The 25280-nt window shown below is 30.8% G+C and overlaps 1 protein-coding gene across 1 annotated transcript; it reads right to left on the bottom strand.

Moving 5' to 3' along the window:
* Positions 1–221: 221 nt before the first annotated feature.
* On the bottom strand, positions 222–24656 carry LOC131854014 (FMRFamide-related peptides-like). Its single transcript, XM_059205137.1, has 3 exons — positions 24571–24656; positions 1680–1829; positions 222–889 (listed from the first exon to the last, which is right to left on the bottom strand). The coding sequence occupies exons 2-3, from the start codon at positions 1811–1813 to the stop codon at positions 451–453; spliced, it is 573 nt and encodes a 190-aa protein (XP_059061120.1). The 5' UTR covers positions 1814–1829; positions 24571–24656; the 3' UTR covers positions 222–450.
* Between the last annotated feature and the right edge of the window lie 624 nt (positions 24657–25280).

Raw genomic sequence — 25280 nt, 5'->3', positions numbered from 1 at the left:
ATATATATATATATATATATATATATATATATATATATTACTTTAGTAATACAAAGGTTATATAAAAATAATTAATATTAGTTATATAGGTAAACAGATAGAAAAGGTATCCAAAAGTGCATAATAAAAAGTGGTATAATATTAATAATTATTAAAAAGATCACAATGAAATTATATACAAATATTTTAAATAACAAATGACAAACCAATTGAAAATAAGAATGGTATGATAAGGTATTTCTGCCGTACGTTTTTACTCAAAAAGAAACAAAGCTATTCTTTTTGATGTAAATGCAGAGATTTTACTAGACAAATTGTAACAGGGGAAAAGGGTCGTATAGTAAATAATCATGATAATCAATTTCTCCTATTTGACACAATACCTTCACGTGAAAAAATTATGTATAATAGCAGAAATGATCATCAATATATAACTTTGGTGACCACAAGTTACGCTTGACAATCTTCACACACTTCTGCTGCTCTCTTCGTTCTCTCATTAGCTTCATCTTCGAATTCATTTCGGTCGTTCAATTCTTCGCTGTCTCTCCCGAGTCGGATAAAATGGTCTCGCGCTCTCGATTTCCTCTGAGGATAGCCACTAACTACTAGTTCAGAACTTTGTTCATAACCGGTCTTGTCTTCGTCGGGAGATCTACCGAGTCTGATGAAACTTGGGTTACGGCCAAGTCTAATAAAGCTGGCTGATCTTTTGGCGTTGTCGTAATCATCTCCGTAGGTTTTCAGTAATGATACCAGGTCGTCAGTGCTGAGTGCCATTGGCTGGGATCTTCCGAAGCGGAGGAAACTGTTGCCTCGGCGTACAGGACGCTGAAGACTTTCTCGGATGTCAGCTGCTGATATTTCTGGGGGATACGACCTCCCGAACCTGAGGCAAGATTTTATGATACATGTTCCATACATATAATAAAAAAGAATGATTTTTTTCTTTGCCTGTTTGTTTATGCGCTTCTGCTTGCTCGATAGCAGATTTCCTGATTTGGATCTAATTTTCACTAATGTATTGTCATAAGTCACAATTTAAAGTTTATAGTTTTAGTACAATCGGGCTGTGTACAAAAAAAATTATACGGGTACTAAATCACGGGTTCAGCAATTACTATACCTCTATATATTGAACTTGTATATAATATATAGTGTTTATTAATGTTCTTTTTTATTATTGTTTCATGCAAAAAAAAATACGTAACTATTTAGTGCCTACTCTTGTTATTATAAATACGTTTCTTGAATACAATCTTACGATGCGAGTGCTAATTATTTGTGACATTATTAATTATGAATTAATTTGTCTGATTAGACTATCATGATGTTTACGTTAACGTTATTAGCGTAATATATTATAAAATGTCGATCAGTTATATTATTATATGACAATTACTGTGCAATTTCATGAAATAGTTTATTCATAACTGTTTATGTTGTCATATTAACTATGATATTTAAAGCCAAAAAAATATGTATCATGGTTTATCTAGCAAAGCAAGTGTTCCGTTCACCATAACTATAAATGGCAGTGCCTCTGACTATCCCATGCGATATTACAGTACATCATTCACATCATTCTTTATCAGTTCTACTATCTAATCATATCGTGTCAATATTAAAACTACCTACCTAAATAACAAAGGTTTCTTTAATCATGATTTAATCCTCACCTAATCATACTGCGGTCGATGGCACTCCTCCGCCTTGCTTCAAGATCTGGAGATCTTCTAACAGGCGTGGACGTGGCACCAACGATCAGCCATAGCGCAGCCAACACTGCTACGCTTCGGGAACAGCTCCTCATGATGGCTGATGGGGATCTAATGAAAAGAGAAATCTTGTGAGATGATATGTAGAATTACACTACCGGTACTGCTTCAACAGCAGTAAAGTTACTGATACTAAATTAAATACTTTGTTTTTATTAAAGAGGTTGGAGCTATTACTCCGTGCGAGAACCTGCGACCTATATGGATGTATCACACGTCCTTTGTTTTAAGTTTGCTGCCTAGGCCCGTCAGGGATAAAAATTGAAGGATATTCTCAGGAGTGATGGTTTTTATCTCCTCAGGATAGAGTGTGTACTTTCTAAAGAAGATGTTTCATATATACATAAATATAGGTATAAAAGATCCGCTTATTAAAGAAATTAATTGTAGTGTAGTGTTATAAAACTAAATATTAAGATGTAATAAATAATATGACAATTTAAACTTATAGCTTACTTTAATTCAATAAAATGATAACATAATAGGGAGTCACAAGAGTTTTACTTAAATTTGGGGCTTTCTCGTGGGTCACGACATAAAAAATATGGAGAAACGATAGTTTAAATATAATAAATTAAACTTTGACCTCGAATAGATATTTGTCGGTAGTTTTTTAAATAGGATGGCGTTTAAAGCGCACAGTCATTTTACGTATCGGAGCTCGGCCTCAAATCGCTTCGCAGACCAGACGGCGCCTGACTCGCCCGCAAATTCCGCGATAACACATACGTTTTATTTAATTTTGTATGACATTGCTTATCATTCTCGATGAGGGGGAAATACCTGTTTAAAGAAATTATCTCACAATTTTTTAATATATTCCATAACAAATATTTAAATACTTTATTTTATTAGCCGAGTCCGCGGTTTCACTCGCATGATATTTATAGCCTAAATGTTATTCTGTAGTTTTATCAAAATCTGTTCAGTAGTTATTCGTAAAAGAGTAACAAACATCCATCTATCTATCCATCGATGCGCACAAACTTTCGCGTTTAGAATATTAGTAAGATTGCGAAATAATAATTATATATTATTTCAGTCTTATTCTTGTCCATAAATTAAATATTGATGTATAGATTGAATATGCTTAATTTGGAATTAAACAATGGTAGAAGGTACGTAATTCTTTTTTTACATGATTTATTTCTTTTTTATTTTTCATAAATGGAATGGGAAATAAAGTGGTGAAATGGTAACCTTCGCATACGAATAGTACTAACTAGTTATGGGTGCCATGATAAAAAGAAAAATACGAGCATATATAGACCCAGCCACTTTAGGAGACGTAAAAACTATAAAAGCATAATGAAGACACACTCGTAAAATCGATTGTTGTAGATTGATGCGAGTCGCGGATCGTAACAATAAATTGTGTGTTTTCTGAGAGTGGGCACAATTTGTTTATGCCGTTTTTATTCACCAATAAATCGTATTTATGCATTGACCAGTTAAGTGTTGGGTATATATTGATCAACCTTTATATGTGTACTAGTTACGCGTCCCGACTTCACGCGATACATTACAAATCTTTGAATTTCTCGGTTTTATATCCTTACTAATATTATAAATGCGAAAGTAACTCTGTCTGTTTATCTCGCTTACACGCCAAAACTACTGAACCGATTTTAATGAAATTTGGTACACAGATAGTTTAGACTAACTTCCTACAAAAAATACCTAACCTGCCATCTAAGTCTAAACCAATATTATATAAAGATAGATTAGATTTATGCACTGCAATGGATAATGGACGTCCTCGGTGGTCTAGTGCAGCGGTTTAACAGCGCCTTACTTCAAATGGTCGCGGGTTTGAAACATGTATTCAAGATTGTTAGTATGTATCCCTCTAAAGGTATAAGCTATCTAATGTACTCATTTTTTAAATTGGTCGGATTAACAATATTCCGCTGCAACTTCATCGTAGTGTTTTACGATAGAAATGGATTATGCTGCCGTCATTCGATCTTACTTGATCGCATTTTTTGAATTGAAATTATTTAATATTGCATCACAACTTCAATAGAAACAATTTCATATCGTGTTACATAATTAGCCCTCTGGTTATTTTCTCTGTATAATATGCATATATTGACATGTATCCAAATATTTCTATCGGTTATCTAGTACCCATAATATAAGCTCCGTAAAGTTACTAGGTGGCAGTGTATGAATTATCTTGGCTTATTATTTATCGCGCACATATATTTTATATGCGCACGTGTTGCCTCTGGTTTTAGGCGTCCATAGATTACGGTAGCCGTTTACCATCAGATGGGCCATTGGATGCTTGTTTACCATCGTAGCATAAAAAATATTTGTAACTAATCTAATATATGTACAAAATTCTCTTGTTTTATATTTCACGAAACCAGTGTTTCATGTTTATACTCCTCCGAAATGGCTTGACCGATTTTGATGAAATTTTATATGTATATTCAGTAGGTCTGAGAATAGGTTTATAACTAATTTTTATACCCCTAATAATTAAGTGTTAAGGGTGGCTCACAACAAAAATTTGTTTTTCTTTTTATCGACAAAATGTTTTATTTTATTTTATTATAATTAGGCTTTTAAAGACACATACAACCCTAAATTTTTACCTTCTATCACCAACCCCTATTTTTTAATAGCGATTTTTATTTATATGGCAAAACATAGTTTGCCGGCTCAGCTAGTACTATATATATAAATATACTCAAGAAATATTAAATCATTTCTAATAAATAATATATTTCACCGATACAAAGGTATATTAGCAACAAGTAACATGCCCTAAATATACTATCATGTAGTAGCCCTGTAGCCATCGGCAGTATTCACGAGATTTCGGATAGAAATATAAATAATATCTATTGAAATAAACCTAAATAAAAAATATAAACACTTTTGTATAGTTATATTTTTTTATTCTACCACCCATTCGAAACGCTGACTCTTGCTGAACGCTGAAAGAACTTGCGTGTTGCTCTTTTAAACAAAACTTCTTCAGCACCGAAGGGTGTTGTGTATTGACGCTATCCTGGCAAATTGGCGTGGTCAGTACCGTGACTACACATATAATATCAATATATTAGTTTTAAAATATTATTTCATATGTATGTTAGTCTATAAGGTACTTATAATATGGGCCTAGTTGCCTGAAATAAATAATTAAATAATAATAATTACATTTTTAAGATTTCGTGTGAATAGAAACTTCCAAATAGCTACTTAAGAAATGAAATTATTTTCAGATACTAGTTAGGTCTAGCACACCACATTTAAAATATTCTTAAGATATCATTTAACTTTTTATGAAATATCATTCAAATTTGTATACCAATTTATATCCCTACAAAGTTTATATAGGTATCGTCTGTCTGTATATCGTACTATTATTATAAACGCAAAAGTTTGTGAGTATATATGGATGTTTGTTACTCTTTCAGGTAAAAACTACTGAAAACTTTTAATGACACTTTACAATAATATAGCTATACATCAGAATAACACATAGGATATAAATTTCTCGCGAGTGAAACCGCGGTCACAGCTAGTTTACAATAATCTCAAAAGATAATGTATGAATTTTCATCAATCGACAGAGAGAAGTCTGTGGAAGTTTTAACTAATTATATGTTAAAGATTCAAATAGATTATTATATCACAATATTAATACAGTAGAAGAAAATGACCCGGCGTAGTTACTTACATCACGCATAAAAAAAAAAAGTTTGGTAAATAAGGCACAATCAAAATTTTTATGGAGTATACAGTAATATATATTTTTATTTTTATGATAATGCTTAAAAAATACATCTAAAAAAAACATTACACACGTTAACTTACACAAATACAAACTTCTTTATATTAATTGAAAATTGTACTTTAACTACGGTTACATACTATTGAAATTAATTCCTGTCGACAACTAGTATTTGCAAATGGTTGATTGGTTTAGTTATAAGTTGTTTCTATAGTTATAAATAAGTCAGTCTAATCCCATATTTTTTTTTCATTACCGTGCTGCAATTAATACTATTTCTATTTTAATAAATATCTCTTTGAACTAAATATCCATACATACAATAATATATTCGCTATACAAAGTTCATATCTTGGTTGATTTCTCCGTTCAAACGGATAACGAACTACGTTAATAATTCTGATTGCACTTCGCTCGATAACAAAACATTAATTGTACTTTTATGTCTTGAGTCTCTCGGGAATAAGGTTTGTCAACTTTGACATCCATTTATATAAGTGTAGTAACATACACGTTGATGTTGGGAGCATAGTATGAGTTTAATAGGAGTAGAGTTCGGACAACACTTGGCTGACTGAATATAGCTTATATTTAATCTCAATATAGTGTCTGATGATGTCTGGTTCAGAGGTACACGTCTGGACTCAATAACTGTCGGAATTTGACCACCAGTATAGAAAGTCGTAACGGTAGTTAAGTTTCCGTACTGAATATTTGTGGCCTCACACATGTTAATTGTAGAATAAATAAACAAAATAATGTAATTCCATTAGTATATAAAGAATAGTTTTATACCTATTTAATACATTTACCACCCGATTGGGGTAGTATTATAATTTCATAAGAACTGGTAAGACACTCAACTTTGACAGTTGACTGCTCTGATTACTTCAAGATAACAATCCTGATGGTATATTTGTTATTGAACTGTACATTCAAAGTACCATTCGACATTACACTCCAATGTATAATATAATAAAGTCATTATTTACTTGTACATAGAATCATAACAATATACCATTAGGTTCAGTACACGCAATTCCTTCAACAATTAAGTATCATTCGAGGGTTGTTGATTCACTACTTATTTGTAAACATTGTGACACATTACTGTGCTCCTGTTATTTCAATTCCAATTTTAGACTGTTACATACTAAAATTAAATTATATTATTTGTATTGTATACAGGGTTAGTGCTAAAGGATGTACAAAGCTGAAAGTCAGTGTTAGTATTCATGGCATCAACTTATAATAAGTAAAGTGAAAAATTAAAAATATTTTTAAATTATATTTTTCTTTCTACAACTGCTTTCTTGGTAAAAGGGGTACAGAAATTACTAGATTTATTTATTTTTCTATTCCTCTATACACAAAATTGCACTTAATGCCTGATAGCATTTTCTTTCAGTCAACCGTCGCGTGTTGAATGGAGAGTTTCAAGCGATACCTTTTAACAATTGATATTATAATTACATAAATAAATATGCAGATACTAATGTGGAATACTGGATAGCAACGTAGAAGATCTTAGTCATCCGGAATGTCAGCGCGAGGCTGTTAGTTTCATTACCATAACTGTAACTGGAATAGTTAGATGAAAAAGTTCAGTCATATTCATGTTTTATTTATTGTTATGGATTATATCAGCAATAACAATATGGCGTATACATATATAGATGCACAAGGAGTCGAACATAACTAGTTAAGAAATTTTAATTGAAATGGATAACTGTCCAAGATCTGATTTAGACGTTTGAGGTTTGAGTATAAGGGATAAGGGAAGAAATTTGGAACAATATAATATTTATAATGATCTCAGGACAATTCACACAGCGCCATCTAGACCTAAGTTAAGCTAGCTAAAACTTGTGTTATGGGTACTAGATAACTGATACAAATACATTTTTCGTAAATACAGACATATTATACATAGAAAATACCCAGACCGATACAAACAATCATACTCATGAATACAAATGTTTGTACCGTGCGAGGAATCGAACCCGCGACCATCGGACGCAAAGCGGTGTGCTAAACCGCTAGACCACCGAGGTCGTCAATATTTGATTACCAACTTATGATAATTAATTTCTATAACTATTATAATATTTGTTACGATACAATTTTAAATAATAAATACTAAGTTAAGATAAAGATAAAAAATTTTGTACACGTAATTTTTCTTTATCTGATTTAGATTATGTATTATATAATATGTATTGAGATATCTATTAAAAAAGAAATTTTCTAGTGGGCGAAACCACCGATTTCCTTATAGTATCTGCCTAACTTATAGGATTACAAATTTATCATTTTTACTCTCTAACCAAATGATTCCACGAAAAAACAATAAAGGCGCGAGACGTGTCGGATAACAAAGAATCATCTAAATGAGATCCAATTATTTTAGAAATTAGTGCGCAAACGTGTTGCGTATATTGAATAAAATATGTAATAATGAACTCTTATATAGTATTTTTTCTTGCCATCGACAAAGCAATTTTAAAATAATGAAATTTTAAATAAATACCTTGGGTGAAGTATTTTTTTATTAAAACAAAACACGCTAGAAAATATTACTAAATTAATCTTATGAATGTCGACGGAGGAGTTTCATTTTTCGATTACTTTGTAGTCAACAATATATGTAATACATATTTATGAGTGTTTCTAATTTAGTATCGAGATAAACTATTTTATTTTGTTTAAACGGCCCACACACGAAGCAGCCTAATTCTAAACCCACCACTACTACTAAATTACCCTTCAATTTTAGAACTTGTAGGCTGTTTAAAATCGGCGATCGCACTAGAGAGGTCGGCTCTTATTTCACTATACACAAAGCGATCCAGGAAGCTTCCTACCACTGCTATTTGATTTCACTACACACGAAGCGATCTAAGAAGCGACCTAGGAAGCTTCCTACCACTGCTATATGATTTCACTACACACGAAGCGATCTAAGAAGCGACCCAGGAAGCTTCCTACCACTGCTATATGATTTCACTACACACGAAGCGATCTAAGAAGCGACCCAGGAAGCTTCCTACCACTGCTATATGATTTCACTACACACGAAGCGATCTAAGAAGCGATCCAGGAAGCTTCCTACCACTGCTATATGATTTCACTACACACGAAGCGTCTAAGAAGCGATCCATTAAGCTTCCTACCACTGCTATATGATTTCACTACACACGAAGCGATTCAAGAAGTTTCCTACCACTGCTATAAGGAAGCTTCCTACCACTGCTATTGATTTCACTACAGGAAGAAGCGACCCAGGAAGCTTCACACACACACATGTTGGTTAGGATGGTGTGTAGTGTTATAGTCCGTTTAATCGGCGTCGCCCCAACCTCGCACTTTTATTAACAGAACCTCCATTTCACCTTTCATTTTAATACATTAAGTTGATGCGTTGAATATCGTCTCGCGTGTTGAACATTATGCGACGTCTATCCACGATGAAGCATCATCAAACTTAACTTCGCACCTCATTTCTTTGTATTACGTATAAAATTGACTTGGAAAATGTAATCACCAGCTGGATTCCTTATACAATCTGATAAAGCAGGAAAATTATTACTGACACTATTATCTGAGACTTGGCAGTTTGACCTGACGTATCGATTGCACTTTCTCGGCGCTATCATGTCTATCTAAGAATCTGCTTCTATGTAATGGGATTTACAGATCTAGCGAAGGTTTCTTTGCGAGAAGTTATTACTGTAATATGTTTGTCACTTACTAGCTCTTTATAGTGAATTTGTTATTTCCTTAACTTTTAAGTCTTAAAATTCGTATGCATGTGTATCTCACTTATATGAGCTCGGAAATGACAACGCATGTGTTTGCCATTAAAATTATGTAGAAAATAAAAAAAAACTTACATTAAATTCTAAATGTCCTTCTTATGGATACTTTATATTATAACTGAAATATTACTGTATAATTAGATTGTTTCTAATTTATATTTTTTTGCCGGCATTCTTTTGCTCGATCTTCTTGTGATGAGTCTGCATTCCGAATGAGTGGTAGAATAAAAAAATACTATTCATAAGTATTTATATGAAGTTCCTATTTCAATAAATGTTATAGCGATAATTTTAAATTGTTATTATATATCGAATACCGGAGTTCAATAGATACTATTCAATAATTGATGCTTCTAATAAAAAAATTGCATGTCCTGACTAAACTAACATCTCTATTGAAATAATTGCTTACGTATGTCCGTTTGCAATGCAATATAATACTTAGCTGTTCCTTCTTCTTTGTAATTTTCAATCAAATAAACTCTTAAAGCACAGTGAAAATACAGTTTTCCCTGAACATACCGAGTCAGATTAACGTCATATCCCTTGTAATATTAGTGGCTTCGTACATTTTACACCAACTTCAAGATTCATTTTCTTTTCCTTTAAAGTATGGACTTTAAAGGAAAAAATACTACGAGATATTTATATTCTCAAGTGCGAAATGATTTCCTGAATTTATAATTCAAACTCGCGGTTTCGTATTGTACAGAAGAAGATCTTCTATTAGCAAGAAAAAATCGAGAGTTCAAAACTAGTATATCGCCGCAAAATGACTATGTGTGTTAAATTATATATCTGATTACTCTCCGGCAAGGATGTTATGGATATGAAAATCGGATACGGATAGGTTTCGAATAAAGGAATGATTATTATACCGGATACGGATACGGATGCGGATATGATATCTGTTTCGGATAATTTCGGTTACGGATATTAATTTTTTAATATTAACTTTTATTCAGTTACGGTTACTGAGCTCTTTAACATCCTTGCTCTCCGGTTATGAAACAATGATAATGAACATACGAGCTGAGTTTCTTGTCAGTTCTTATCATCTCGAAATCATTCCGAACTGACGGTAGATTTGACATAACAAGAGTCTGTAATAGACCTACATGAATAAAGATATATTTATTGAATTCGAATTTGAATGAATCGTTTGTTTGTAATTTCAGGTAGACGAAAAAATACAGTTATCTATCGTCACCATTAGTTCTTTTTCTGATGTGACTTTTACTACTTTCCGTTTTCATGTAAGTAATAATATGTGTCAATCATAATAATCGTCATGTCAAAACGAGACAGATATATGAACATGTAAAATTATATAACAATAAAATATTTCATTATATATATTATAGGTGTCGCGTACATTTCTACTTTTATTATATTTTATTTGTACAGGAATCTTTACTTTCAGTGTAATTTAGTCTCGATTACATATTAATATTGTACCAGTGTACTCTTATAAAATATTTAATAACATGTAATCTGTATGTGAAACATACCTGAAATAACTGTGTCTGTCCACTGGTTATCTTTTCACATGCAATATTCTGACCCTAATTTGGAATTTTTGGTATTTATGGTTTGTATATATAAATAAGATTTCTGCAAGGATATAGGCTATAAATTTCATTACAAAAATAAAACTAAGCGAGTAGTTGATGCGACTTTGTTTTATAATATGTAAAGATATTATCATTACATAGTATAAAACAAAGTCGCTGTCGCTGTCTCTCCGTACCTATGTATGCTTAAATCTTTAAAACTAAGCAACGGATTTTGAACTGTTTTTTTTTTTAAATAGATGGAGTGATTCAGGAGGAACATATATATATATATAATACATGTACACCTGGGTAGATATGTATGTACACATGTACACCCGAAGTCGGGGCGAGTTGCTAGTTATTTATAAAATACTATTAATTAAGATGCTTCGGTGGCTCTAACGCGTGTTTGTTATTTCAAGACGTGCATGTTAGTACTTATAAATAACTATATACCATATCATTAGTTTAATGGATTGAGTAACGAGTGTGGGAGAGAGGTCCTGGGATTCAATCTTGACTCTAGCGTATCAAGGATATGCACTTATATCTGTTATCTAGCAAACAATGTTTAAAATAGATATCTAATATCACAGCAATCATTTTGTTACCGAACTATACTATTTTTTATTGGCGGATTTGAGCTATTGTCAGGTGCCTGGACCTGTAGTACTGCGACCTACATAGATATGTTGTGCTCGCCATTTTTCAAGGTTCGCTACCTAGACCTGTCAGGGACAAGAATTAAAGGACATTCTTAGGAGCTATGGTTTTTATCTGCTCAGGATAGAATATAAACTTTTCAAAGGAAATATTAAGTTCATACATGAGTGAGCTACAACCGCATATGTTTCCTCTACCGCTTAGCAAAAATCTAAGGCAAATAAAATAAATTTAACGAACCTTATCAAAATTTGACGTGATGACGACCTCGATGGTCTAGCGGTTTAGCAGATCACTTTACTTCCGATTGTCGCGGGTACGATTTCTATTCATGATATGATTGTTTGTATAGCTTTTATTATTATTATTGTCATTAGTTGTAATGACAGAGATGCACTTTCTTTTATCCTAAAAATCATAGCCGAAGACATTGTGAGACAAATGAAAAACCATTTACATATTGCAGTTAAGAACAATCTTGATTATGTAAGCTTTCAACAGCTAACAAGGACATCGCGCCAACATCGGTCCATTCGTTTAGGAGTTATAATGAAACAGAGAAACAATTATACATGTCAAACTTACAATACCCCTCTTTTAAGTAGGGTAACATGAGTATTATAAAACGTGCAACTGTCTATAAAGTAAGGTGAACAAACGATCTAATCTAAATAGTGCTTTAAGTGCAAATTTAGTACATCCAATACAATTGCATTATATAAGCGAATAATATAACCGAATTATTCAAATTCAAATCTAAATAACTTTACAATAGAAAATAATTTTGAATAATTCCCAAATACAAATCCATGTACATATATCTATATACATATGTTTAATAATGATAATCATAGTAAACAATAGAATAATATACTTTTTTGAAATAAACTTCGTGTTGTAGTGAAATTCCCATTTTTCTATTGTTTGCTTTTAGTTATTTTTATTATTCTACCTCTCGTTCAGAATGTAGATTTTGCCAAGTGGATTGAACAAGAAACTTGCTTGTTTCCCTATAAACAATTGCTCCACAACTTTACATTTATGTGAATATAAACTACCAAATAGAGCTAATTTACTATATTAAATAACTGTATAGTTGAGTTATAAATAGATTCCGTATATTTAATAATGTATTTATAAAAAAAAATGTGTTTAAGTATTGCTAGCAGTTGTTTAGTATCCATAACACAAGCTATTCTTGGGACTAGATAAATCTGAGTGAATTGTTCAGAGCTTTTAATTACTATTAATTATATTATTATTAAACATATTGTTTATATCCAAAGTATATTATGGGTACTAACTAATATAAATACTTAGATATATGCATATTTTTTTTTTGTAAATACATATATAATATACATAGGAAACACACAATCATACTCATAAATACTAATGTTTTTAATCATCTAACCCGCGATCATAAATACTAAACCACTGTTTTCAAGTATGAATGATAATGGGATAATAGTTTACACTGGCAACCCTGCCACCAATAGAGGAAGTTAAAATGAGCATGAAATGAGGTCGGTTAGCCCATCTTGGCAAGTGGCAATTCACCATGATGGTTTCCAGGATGAACCGCATGGAGGTGAACCTGACCATAATGCCATTGCTAGCAATGTACCATACATTGCTTATATTTTACATTACATTTATATCTATTTAACAGTATTTTCTGTGTGATTTACAATAAAGTTTTCACTTACTCATTCATTCAACAATAAATAGATAGGTTAAATGTTATACATACATAATATAACATCAAACCGTCCTCACAGTCAAGATACGGTAACTTCCCGACCGCGATGACTGCCGGAGGCTATTGTAAGTCAATTCAACTCGGCTGAAGATGTTGCATTTATATTATCCATTATGACTTGCATATCGCTTTTCAACTCGTCCCTTCAAATGTATTCTTGGCTCTGGTGTTCTTATTTTCATACTAATATTGTAAATGCGACTGTAATCAATCTTTTCACAACTAAACGCCTGATTACACCTTAAGAAGTGGATCCATATAGACTGTAGTTGTTGTAAAAATAAATTGGGAAGGGGTAAAATAAGGGGTGAAAGTAGGGGTGAAAGTTTGTGCAAGATCATGACGAATATATTAAGAAAGTTATTAGTGACTGACAAAATAATTGTAGATATATTAATGATGATATTTTCGATAATTACTGTACAATTGAGTATTATGTTAGTATAATATTTATTACTGTATTGTAAAACCATAATGTATAACTCACTAATTACTATGTAATTAATATACCGTATTGTTTTCTTATAAATATTTCTTATTTCATTTCATTTCATTTCCGTAAATATTTCTTATTTCATAACAATAGTTATAATAGACAAGACTTTATTTCCACGTTTGTTCCATATAGGCGTAGTGGGTCGTACAAAGACCTTTACATGTTTAATTAACTTCCCACGTCTAATATAATGTGCGATAGAAATAGAAAAGTGTGAGTTAAATATCCCACTTTTAATCTTATAATTTGTACCAAATTGTTAATTCTAATAATGTAAATATAACTCTCATAACTTTTAGTCGTCTTTATCGTTCCGTTGCCTTTAGTCCATATTAAAAAAAAATTTCTTTGGCTCCGAAATGCTGACAAAAATAAATAATATTGTATAGAGATTAGATATTGAAGAGAGCTTATATTGTTATATTGTATTTAAATGTTTTATTATATTGTCAAATTGCATATAATTGTATGATACCCGGATTTAAAGATATATAATAAAGAAATTGTAGTTTTATAGTCATTATACATTTCATTGTGTCAATTAAACGTAACCTTCTAAACAGTTTGTTTTTTTTTAAACCAAACTCTTTAGAAGGATACCTTTAATTATTATTTAAAGTCATTTATGAACTTTTGACTTAATTTTCATATTCAAAAGTGCATAAAAGTGCATATATACTGCTACTGCATAAATAACTATATCTTAGAGATATTCTTTAAAGAAAACAATAAAGTCACAATAGCCAAGACTTTATTTCCACTTTTCTTCTATATAGGAGTAGTGTGTGACACGTATGGGTCGTACAAAGACCTTTTTATGTTTAATTAACTCACAGCGTCTAATATAACGTGAATAAGATGTGATAGGAAATTTATGTTGACAGCTATGTAGGTTGCGTATTGTATTTTATTAAAACGCTCCACGATATTTAACAATTTTGGTAGACAACTTCCTCACTTTGCGATTGTCGCGTTTTCGATTCTTACACTATATTAATCTGTATTTATGCGAATATTTGTTTGAATTGAACTGTGTGTTTATATATATTTTTTAATTCCTATCATAGCGCATTCATAGCGCAATAGAATTAAAAATGATGGATCCGCTTGGAGGTTTACCTGACTCGTATTTCTAGCAATGAGGCTATGGTATATTTAATACTAGCTACTGGCTTCGCACGGATGTACATATTATATATATATATATATATATAAACCTTCCTCTAGAATCTCTCTATCCATGAAAAAAAATACCGCGTCAAAATCCGTTGCGTAGTTTTAAAGATTTAAGCATACATAGGGACGGACAGACAGTGACAGCGACTTTGTTGTATACTATGTAATGATGTTTATGCATTTCTACAAATTTGTATACTATGTAATGACAAATGAATATGTAACAAGTATATGTTTCCAACTAATAGAAATGCATAAACATATGCATTTCTATTAGTTGGAAACATATACTTGTGGATATATAATGGGTCAAGATGAAGCGGCGTGTAAATAGCCAATACACGCAGTAACATAAACGTACCTATAGTAAGTTGAAGATAAATTAAAATTGAAACAGACTAAACAGTACAAGATAGTTATAGTACTAAACCAGCCTAAAATAATAATTATTACGCTATAATTTAATTATAATGTCTACAGAATTTAGTTAGTAATTTCAAATAAACTACACTGAAGTAAGATTAAGTCTAGTTAAGTTAACACCCTACTGCGGCTTTGCGTTTTGACAAAGGTCACGTAAGTTTACCGGCGATTACCTACCCCTTTTTAATTTTTAAATAGTGACTTTGTTTACAGTGTATTGTATTTATTTGTAGTATATATATTGACAGCCTCGGTGGTCTAGCGGTTTAGCACTTTACTTTACTTCCTATGGTAGCGGGTTCGATTTCTTACACAGTGCAATCAATTGTATTCATGAGTAAGATTGTTATCGGTCTGGGTATTTTTTAAGTATATTGTATATGTGGTGTGTTCAGTGTTATTTAATAAACTCATACTCAACTCAACAACTCAACTCAAAATCATTTATTCACATAGGCCCTTCGGCCACTGAGGCACGTCATATTTTTTATCACTACCCCTACCGTCCGGTTCTGCTAGTTATTTACCTTAATTGAGAAGAACTGGCAGGGAACTCAACTTATTATAAATTATAAATTAATTACAAATAAAATTATACAGAATATTAAAATAACTTAATTATGATATGAGATATTTATATCAATTGTAATATTTACTACTCAGCCTGTGGTCGAAGTTCTAATCAATTCAACTAAAACCGCGTTTTGTAACTAGTATGTGCAGAATTAGAAATGGCGGTTTTATCTTTAAAAATAATTCCATCCAATTTCTATTATTGAAGGAAGTATAGTTCAATCATCCGTCAAATTCAGATAACAATAAAAATCAATTACTAGTAACCGGAGCGTAAGCACAATACATTGTATAGTTATATATTGTCGGATGACGAACGGGTATAAAGAAGAAATAAAAATAAATAGTGTACTTTTTTGTAAAGAAAATAATTAATGGACAAGGAAGGAGAAATACGATTTCGCCTAGTAAAAACGTCTTTCACACTGCGAACATCCCAAAGTAACCAAAGTAACACCAAACTTACTCATTTTACGATCAAGTTTAGGAACCTCTTACGAATTTGTGCTACAGTTTAGTGGCCACGCACTCTAGAATATATATTTGATTAAAAACAGTAATATTAGTAACAATACAGTAATAGTAAAAATACGGAGCGTCCTTTTTCTTTCAGTTCTTATTTTCAATTATGTTTTTTTCTTTTAAATTCGAGATTTATGTGGCCACATGTTTTTATTAGTGGCCAGTAATATCAAGCGTCCTTTGCTCCAGTAAGCAAGCCATTGATACAACCTGTTTATACTAAGAAGGTATTCGGAATATGGAATTAATATTTGGCTTAAAAACAAAACAGTAGTGTTAAGATATTTTTAAGAGGATGCATATTATTTAGGTCACCGACGCAGCTTCATTAATTTACAAGCTGAAATGGCGAGTTTACAGGTAGTATTCGTACATCGTAGCGGACACAGCTAGTATTCGTACATCTATATACGAATACTAGCCTATGTGTTATTCTGATGTATATTGCTATATTATTGTAAAGTTTCATCAAAATCCGCTCGACAGTTTTTACGTGAAAAAGTAAAATCATGTCACGCCATACATCTATCTATCAGTATTATAATATTAGTAAGATTTTCATCACTGAAGAATCATGACTGATGTCCTAATTAGTGTCTCAGCCCGTCAAAAATTGTCTATGCTTCTGATTATCGCATCTAGAGAATATTTGTGAAGTTATTATTTATTGTTAGTATTACGACATTTATATAATCCTACCGTATATTGGAACAAAGGGTTATGACGAATGACATATCCAATGCCGGACATTTCGTTCGTGCTCTCATATACCTTTGATGACGAGTCCCGGATCGGATATACGAACAAAGGTTTAGAGCACCTCTGACCCTACAGCCTGAAACAATAGTCAGTTTAACTAATTTCAAAGTTAGTACACAATTCTGAGTTGTTGGAAGGATTAGAGATATTACTGTAACCTTCATTGTCACCGTAGTGGACATAATTTATTCATTACACTATTATTATGTAACATTATGTTATCTGTGTTAGTATTAATTAATTTATACTTACTTTCATTGTTACTTAAAGTCATAGGAAGTTAGAATCACATACTATTATGGTGGAACATAATAATTAGAATTACTTGGTCAGTCCGACCTGTAACTGTAAACTATAACACCGACAAAATTCGAGAATACAAAATGTATGAATAAAAATAATAATAACGTTATTGTGCAGAAAACAGTTACAAAATGGACTTAACTAAGTTTTTATATCAGGAACCATATAGTGCAATAGTTCTTAAAACTATTTAATAACAAGTCCAAATACCAAGTAGTGTCTAAATTACGCAAAATATGTATCTCAGACATCATTGCCCTGCTAAATATAATAATAGGCATATAATATAATATGTAAATTGTATAGTAGCTATACAACTTTTAACATGTATAGGTATTGTCGGTTGTTGATGTTATAGTGAATGCCATAATTGACGTGCCCATATTTCCCAAGGTATATTTGAATATAACATGGCACGCGGCGAACCTACCTTAATAAATATTAAAATACAATAGAAATAATAAGAATATAGTAATATTTATAAAATAAATTAACTTAGATGCATCTCTACTACTTTGTATTGTTAGTTTGGTGTATAGAATAATAGAATGAATACACTATTTTTATAAAATTCATTAAAACTTGTATTTTTTTTCGAATTATAAGTATTTTAAGACAATATTATCTAATTACACTAATAATGAGTGCGTAGCGATTTCTATGTTGATTATCGCATGCCTCTTACTTGTTATACTGTAATTATTTGTATAAAAAAATATCTATTAAAAAGAGCAACACACAAGTTTCTTGCTCGTTCTTCTTTGATGAATTGCATTCCGAATGAGTGGTAGAATTATGACTATTCAAAAGTGCTTGTAGTTTATTTGAATAAAGATTATTTCTATTTCTATTTTTGTTAATTGTAGTCTTTGACACGGTTGCTCTCTTTGTTATTTTTAAACATAATATCTTTATATTCATCATATATAAAACGTTTACTTATAATAAACATATTTATTTATTCTTTATTGCACTTTTAAAAATTGTACAATTTGGCGAGCTTATTGTCACATGGCATTCTCTACCAACTAACCATTAGGTAAGAACAGAAAGCGGTTGATGGGCAGTGGTGGGAGAGGACTAACCTATAATTTTACCTAACATAGGTAAATAGGTCTTTAAAAATACTTACAAATATACTAAACATATATATATATATATATATATATATAGTTACCAATTATAGCTTTTAAATAAGAAACATCTTCTATGTTTCTTATTTAAAAGCTATAACTGTAATTAATGTGATAACCTCATTAAAAGGACAGAAATTAGCTCTATAACTCAAACTCTTAAATGTAATATTACAACTAGATTAGATAATCTTATCATAACTTCATGGATGAACTTGTTAGTTACTAAAGATTAAGTTTTTGTATTGTGTTGTAGAATAGCGATACGAAGGTAGAGGTCCGAAATGAAGTTGGTAAGTTGGACATTGACCGCAGACGGTAGTCTGTCACTAGTTAGCCTTTGAGCTGACCACAGCATTCGATTTACAAAATATCTTTTAATCATACTTGAAAGTTATATGACAAAGAGCAAACAAATCTACTTCTATGTGTAGGGGCTGGTCTGCTCTGATAATTATGTCTGATTTATGTTGTTACTCAATTAACTATTTATTTATACCAACTTTGCTGTTTGCAGTTTGTATTCACACAATTCTTAAATATGTAATTGTGAACAACTTTTATATAAAAGAGCAACACACAAGATTCATGCTCATTCTTCTTGTGATGAGTCCGCGTTCCGAATGAGTGGTAGAATAAAAAAATATGAATATTCAACCATGCTTGTATTATGTTTATAAAACAAAATGTAAGGGATGGACAACCCTTATCACTTAGGAGTATGAAAAATAGATAGTAGATCTCCAATTCTCAGACCTACTGAATATGCATAAAAAATTTCATAAAAATCGGTTAAGCTATTTCGGTAGAGTATAGTAGCTAACATTGTGATACGAGAACTTTCGTCTGCATCACACTTACTTAACATTTATAATGATAAATGTTTTCGCCCAACTTACATAATTCTTTTTAAATTATAGCCTGCGTGTTATTATGATGTATAACCAATATTACTGCAAAGTTTCATTAATATCCGTACGGTATTTTTTGCGTGAAAAAATTACAAACATTTGTCCATACTCATAACATTTTGCGTTAAAATATTAATAAGATATAATAGTGTACGTATTAATAATGATTAATTTTTCTGTGGTTTTCCTTACTGAAAAAAATAATAAAGATGTATAATAGTGTATGTGATAATAATGTTTCAATTTTTTCTGTTGTTTTCCTTACAGAAAAAAACATAAAAAGTCATTTAGTTCATTCAATATCATTCTCAGAAAGCATGACCTATCTCATTTCATCTATTTCAATAGGTATGATGTCTGTTTGTTTCATTTCTATTCCAATTACATAATAAAAAAAAACAAACTCATAAAAAAATTGATTCTATAAATTCTGTCACCTATAGAAAGTTACATTATTATCGAATAAAATAGACTGTTTTCAGCGTAGTCAACGATGCGAGATACGGCTGTGCTTCAATAAATATAAAACTTTCATTAGGAAATTACTTGTCGGGTAAAGCCTAAATACTCACTAAACAAAACCGGATTTCCGGGGAAACTTTCGCAGAGTTAACTTTGACTTTTGTAGATCTTTTTTACTATTTCGTACCTTTACACAGTTATTTAGGGATATAATCAAGACGAAGGCCAGGTAGAGCACGGATTTATCTTAACCACGTTATTAAAAATAGAATTATTAAAAATATATAAAAATATCATACTAAATTGATCACGTGGGTTAATTGCAAATTTCCTTCTGCGGGAAAATTCTTCAGGAATACTAACTACCTTTCGGCTTGGTGTGCCTGTTAATAGGAAAACAAAGTATGATATCTTTTCTATTTCTATCTGAAAAACTACTGAACATAATTTCATGTAGTTTTCATTAATCAACAGAGGAATTGCTTAGTTCTAAAATTATAATTATAATACACAATTCATAATTATAAACATATAATAACGCCACCTAGTGCCGAGCTAAACAAATCTTGTGTTATGAGTACTAAACTACTGATATAAATACTTAAACATGTACATTTTTTTGTAAATACATACGTACCTAGTAAACACTCAGACCAATACAAACAATCATACTCATGTATACAAATGTTTATACTGTGAGAGCAATTAAACCAACATAAGTACGGCGGGGTGCTAAATCGCTAGAATACTGAGGGCATCTAGAATACCTACTTATTTAGATGTGTTTACGATCGCATATAGCCATTTAATATATTTAAAAATAAAATAATAAAATTCAAATTTGGAACGTCACGCATGGAACATCGATGTTGTTTTGTTTAAAATTGCATACAATTTTGCACTTCTTCTGGAACATTCCGTGGCATCACTACTAATATTCAGTATACAATACATTCTAAATATTTTTTATTTCAATATTACAACAACTTAAACATTGCAATGTTCCTCCACAAACATGACATTGAGAATTAGATGTGATGGCATTATTCGTCCAATGCTTGTGGTTGGAAATACACATCCACACGAAATGCTGAGGTTTTAATTTCCGTACTCTAGTTAGTAATTTATTGGGTAGAGTATTGCAGTTTAGTTTTGGCATATAATAAATATAACAGTACCTTTTTATCATTACACTAATAAGTGAATAAAAAAACTATGTAAAATTGCACGGACGGATGACGCACATTTATATAGAGAGGGAGTACAGAACGCTATTATTTTTTTAATTATGTATTAAAAATACATTAAATGAATAAAAAACACATTACACACATTATCATTGCATTACACGACCAATAAGAAACCATAAATGACAAGTTGTTAATTGTCAAATAAGCGGATCGAGGTTTGTTTCTGTGCTGTTAACAAAGTAATCATAACTGAACTGTAAACGGTTATAAGGGGTAAAAAAAATAAAAAACTTAATATAATGAAATCAAGAAAACAAATTAATAAGAGTACTGACCATAAGACTGTAGAAAAAAAATATATATTAATAGAATTTATAATTTTAATAAATTATGGCCGATGACTGACAATTCACTGAGTATAACCCAAAGTGTCAGAGAGTAAGACTACCGCCTTCTCTTTCATTAGTTCGGATGGTTGTCGTTGTTTTAATCACTGGAGAATCAGTTTAACATTTTTTTTGTTTAGACCATATTTGAACTCTTCACCTTTCAGTCTAAGTAAATCACGCTATGAAAGTCTCATCCGTATAATTAGTTTTTAGCATAAATAAGAGAATATCTATTTTATATTATTAAAACTTTAATGCACAAATACACTAAAAAAGTTCAAAGTGCGGACTTAATTAACAACTGAATATATTTTCTCCCAGTCAACTATAAAGCATATAAATTCATACGATTTTCAACAATAAAGTATGGAAAGAAATTACATTGTTTTAGTGACAAACATCTTGATAAGGTACCTACTTACTTTACTTAATAAATCGTATTTTAAATAATGCGGCATAAATATTTCGAATTTAAAACATTGTTCACTGCGAATTATAGTGATTAAAAAAGTTTCAGAGACAAAATGTAATTTCCTAGACTATTTAATTAGCGAGACATTATTTAAGAAGTTTCATACATTCCTTGTTTCTAATTTATTATTTCCATTATATTAATGAAATTCCATAATAGAATTGCGAGTATGTCTAAGTACTAATAATTTAAATAAACTCATTTCGTTCCTTTTAAATTACATCATTTTAAGCTAACGAGTGCCCCTATATGAGTTCAAATATTGAAATTGTGAGTACATATAATAATATATTGCAAAATTCAGTATTATCTTGTCAATATTATAATCGTGGAAATCTATGAGTATGGTTGGATGTTTGTCACTCTTTCACGCAAAAACTACTTAATGGATTTTAATGAAACTTTACAACAATATAGCTTATACATCAGAATAACATATAGGCTATAATTTTAAAAGATATTATGTAAATTGGGCGAAATATAATGATAAATGTCATGTAGGTGTGCTGCAGACAGTCAGCGCGGGTCAGCTAGTTTATAATAATCTTACAAATATTATAAACGCGGTTGTCGTGAGAGGATGTTTATTACTCTTTCACATAGAAACTACTGAATGGATTTTAATGAAACTTTACAATAATATAGTTTATACATCAATATAGCTTATAGGCTATTAATTTAATGCGGGTGAAACAGCGGGCAGTACTAGTAATTAATAAATACTTAATAACTTTCTATGAGCATTAAATGCGCGCCTTTTGGTGCGAAAATTATTTCCTATCTCCGATTTAACTGAATACCGTTAAAAACTGGAGACGATCCAAATCTTTACTCCTTATATATTTTATTACTGTCGTTGGGAGAGGACATTACTTTAGAACTGGTATAATTATCTTATTATAGCTAAGTATACTCCCAGTTAACGATGGGAGTCTGAATTACGATGTTATGATGGTATAGATAAAGTAATGGATTATATCTATCCCGTTATAATATCTTAATACTACATTTAATTTATGTATACTAAAGAAAATATTATATTTTTTTATATGATTTAATTAATAACTCATTATTGTTATGTTTCATTTGCAGATTTTGCCTAGCAGAAGAGGAAACACCACTACACATCCTATGCGGTTATAGCCCACTCATGGATAAACGAAATATTTCCTTTAAAAAAAAAAATATATATATATATATATATATATATATAGATGACAAAAACCATCTCTCTTAAAAATACCCATCGATTCTTGTCTAGGTAGCGAACTTTGAAGAAGGGCTAGCACAATATATCTATGGCAGTGCTATAGTTAGTTATATATATTAGTTATATAAATATACAGTTATATAGTTTTAGCACCTGACAATAGCCCAAAACACTCAATAAAAAAATGCCTCGACCAGACTCCTCTCCATCCTAAGATTGCCTCATAGAAATCGCTATTTAGCGATAAGATCGCTCATGGTTACCTCTATCTTATTGTTAGTTATGGTTCATATATATATACGTATTCGTTTACGTAATTCTTTTTTCTAATAGAGGAACAATAAAGATCATTTCATTAAAGTGACAAATAAGCAGCAAGCCGAACAGATAACAAATATCAGTCACTTATGTAACATTAATAGCACAACGATTGATGTAAAGGTATTAATCATAAAATCTTTATCACAGGCTGATGCCCGTGATACACTGAGTGCATTGCTGTTCCTGAAGACTAACGTGTTATTTTCATTATTGTTTAATTAATGTAAGATTAATTTTGTCGCTTTAAATTTATAACAAAATGGAATTAGACAATTCTTACAATTAATCTTTTCTTATATTATTAAGACGTTTTATCTGCCATTTTTTGGGAAGATAATGGACGTAATTGATTTACTTTTTCTTAGTTTTGTATCTAGTATTCTCAAACATATTAAATAAGAAACGAGTGTATTCATTCTTGTACTTAACTTTCATTGTTATCGATAGACTTATTTCATTATACAACGTATGTTTTAATTAAGAAACAAAAATAAAAAAAATTTGGTAAATTGTAGTTTTGTTTATCTTTCTTACTATAATAACATATAAAATTTATATGTTAATATTATATTATATATTTACCATATATTTACCCACCTGACACTAATAGCACGAAATTCAGTAAAACTGGCAAATAATTCCTTTAAATAATTAACCTGCAATAATGTTTAAGTTGTAACAATATTTTTTATATAAGATTAATCATATAAAGAAGATACGTAGTTAAAATTTCGAGTAGTAGTTATTTTGTAATTATTTTCATTCTTACGCGACTTTACGTTAAACTTTTTAAATATTTAAAATATCACACCACACTTTTTTATTACAATTTCTAACAATAATACTTATAATTTTTATTTATTCACTATTATACGTAATAATAATTTTATCATAGAAATACATACCAAAGTGATGTAATTCCAGAGTGAAACTTTTCAGTGAGCTCGCGTACCACAAGTCCGCGTAGCACGTCTACGCCGTAGCGGCCGCGAGGTGAGTTTGGCTCGCTAGCGGCCCGCTACGGTTTTATCTACGGAATATGGCGGTGACGTCACTTGGAACGAGATCAAAAACGTGGGATGAGTCGTTGTTTATGGTGGTCAGTTGTGTACAGTTACGGACAAATAAAGGCTGTCAATTTTTTTTATATTTATATTATTTATTTACCTATTACGATCGTCGTGGAAATCTTTGGGGGAGGAAATTTGTTCAGAATTAAACGTTTTCTGGGCTGAAATGATGATAATGATGATGATGATTCACCATTACTAGAGACTGGCCCCGCTTCGCAATGGTTCACTTTTATTATTTAAATATTTTTCGGTAAACAAGTAAAAAGTAAAGGTTAGTTTTTTTAGTAATTTCCGGTTACATTATAGAATTTTTTTAGGAAGATTTGTAATTTTTTCTAGTAATTAATGTAGTCTATATTAGAGACAATATAGCATTCTAAAGGTGAATGATTTTTCGAAATCGGTCAAATAGTTTTTGACTTTATTTATTTAACGTTATCTATCAGTAAGCACTATAAATGAGACATGTTACAAACATTAAAAAACACATCCTCTTTATGATATCTCAAATTCCGAGAGTTGTGACACGGGTGTAGGTTTAA

The sequence above is a fragment of the Achroia grisella genome, unplaced genomic scaffold (genome assembly GCF_030625045.1).
Source record: "Achroia grisella isolate CSIRO2021 unplaced genomic scaffold, CSIRO_AGI_Agris_v1 utg918, whole genome shotgun sequence".
Classification (NCBI taxonomy): Eukaryota; Metazoa; Arthropoda; class Insecta; order Lepidoptera; family Pyralidae; genus Achroia; species Achroia grisella.
This window is presented reverse-complemented; position numbering and strand designations above follow the sequence as displayed.

Coding starts and splice junctions, on each gene's coding strand:
- LOC131854014 (XM_059205137.1), bottom strand. CDS start 1,813: ATGAGGAGCTGTTCCCGAAGCGTAGCAGTGTTGGCTGCGCTATGGCTG. Junction 890..1,679: donor ATCGACCGCAGTATGATTAG/GTGAGGATTAAA, acceptor ATCTTGCCTCAG/GTTCGGGAGGTCGTATCCCC.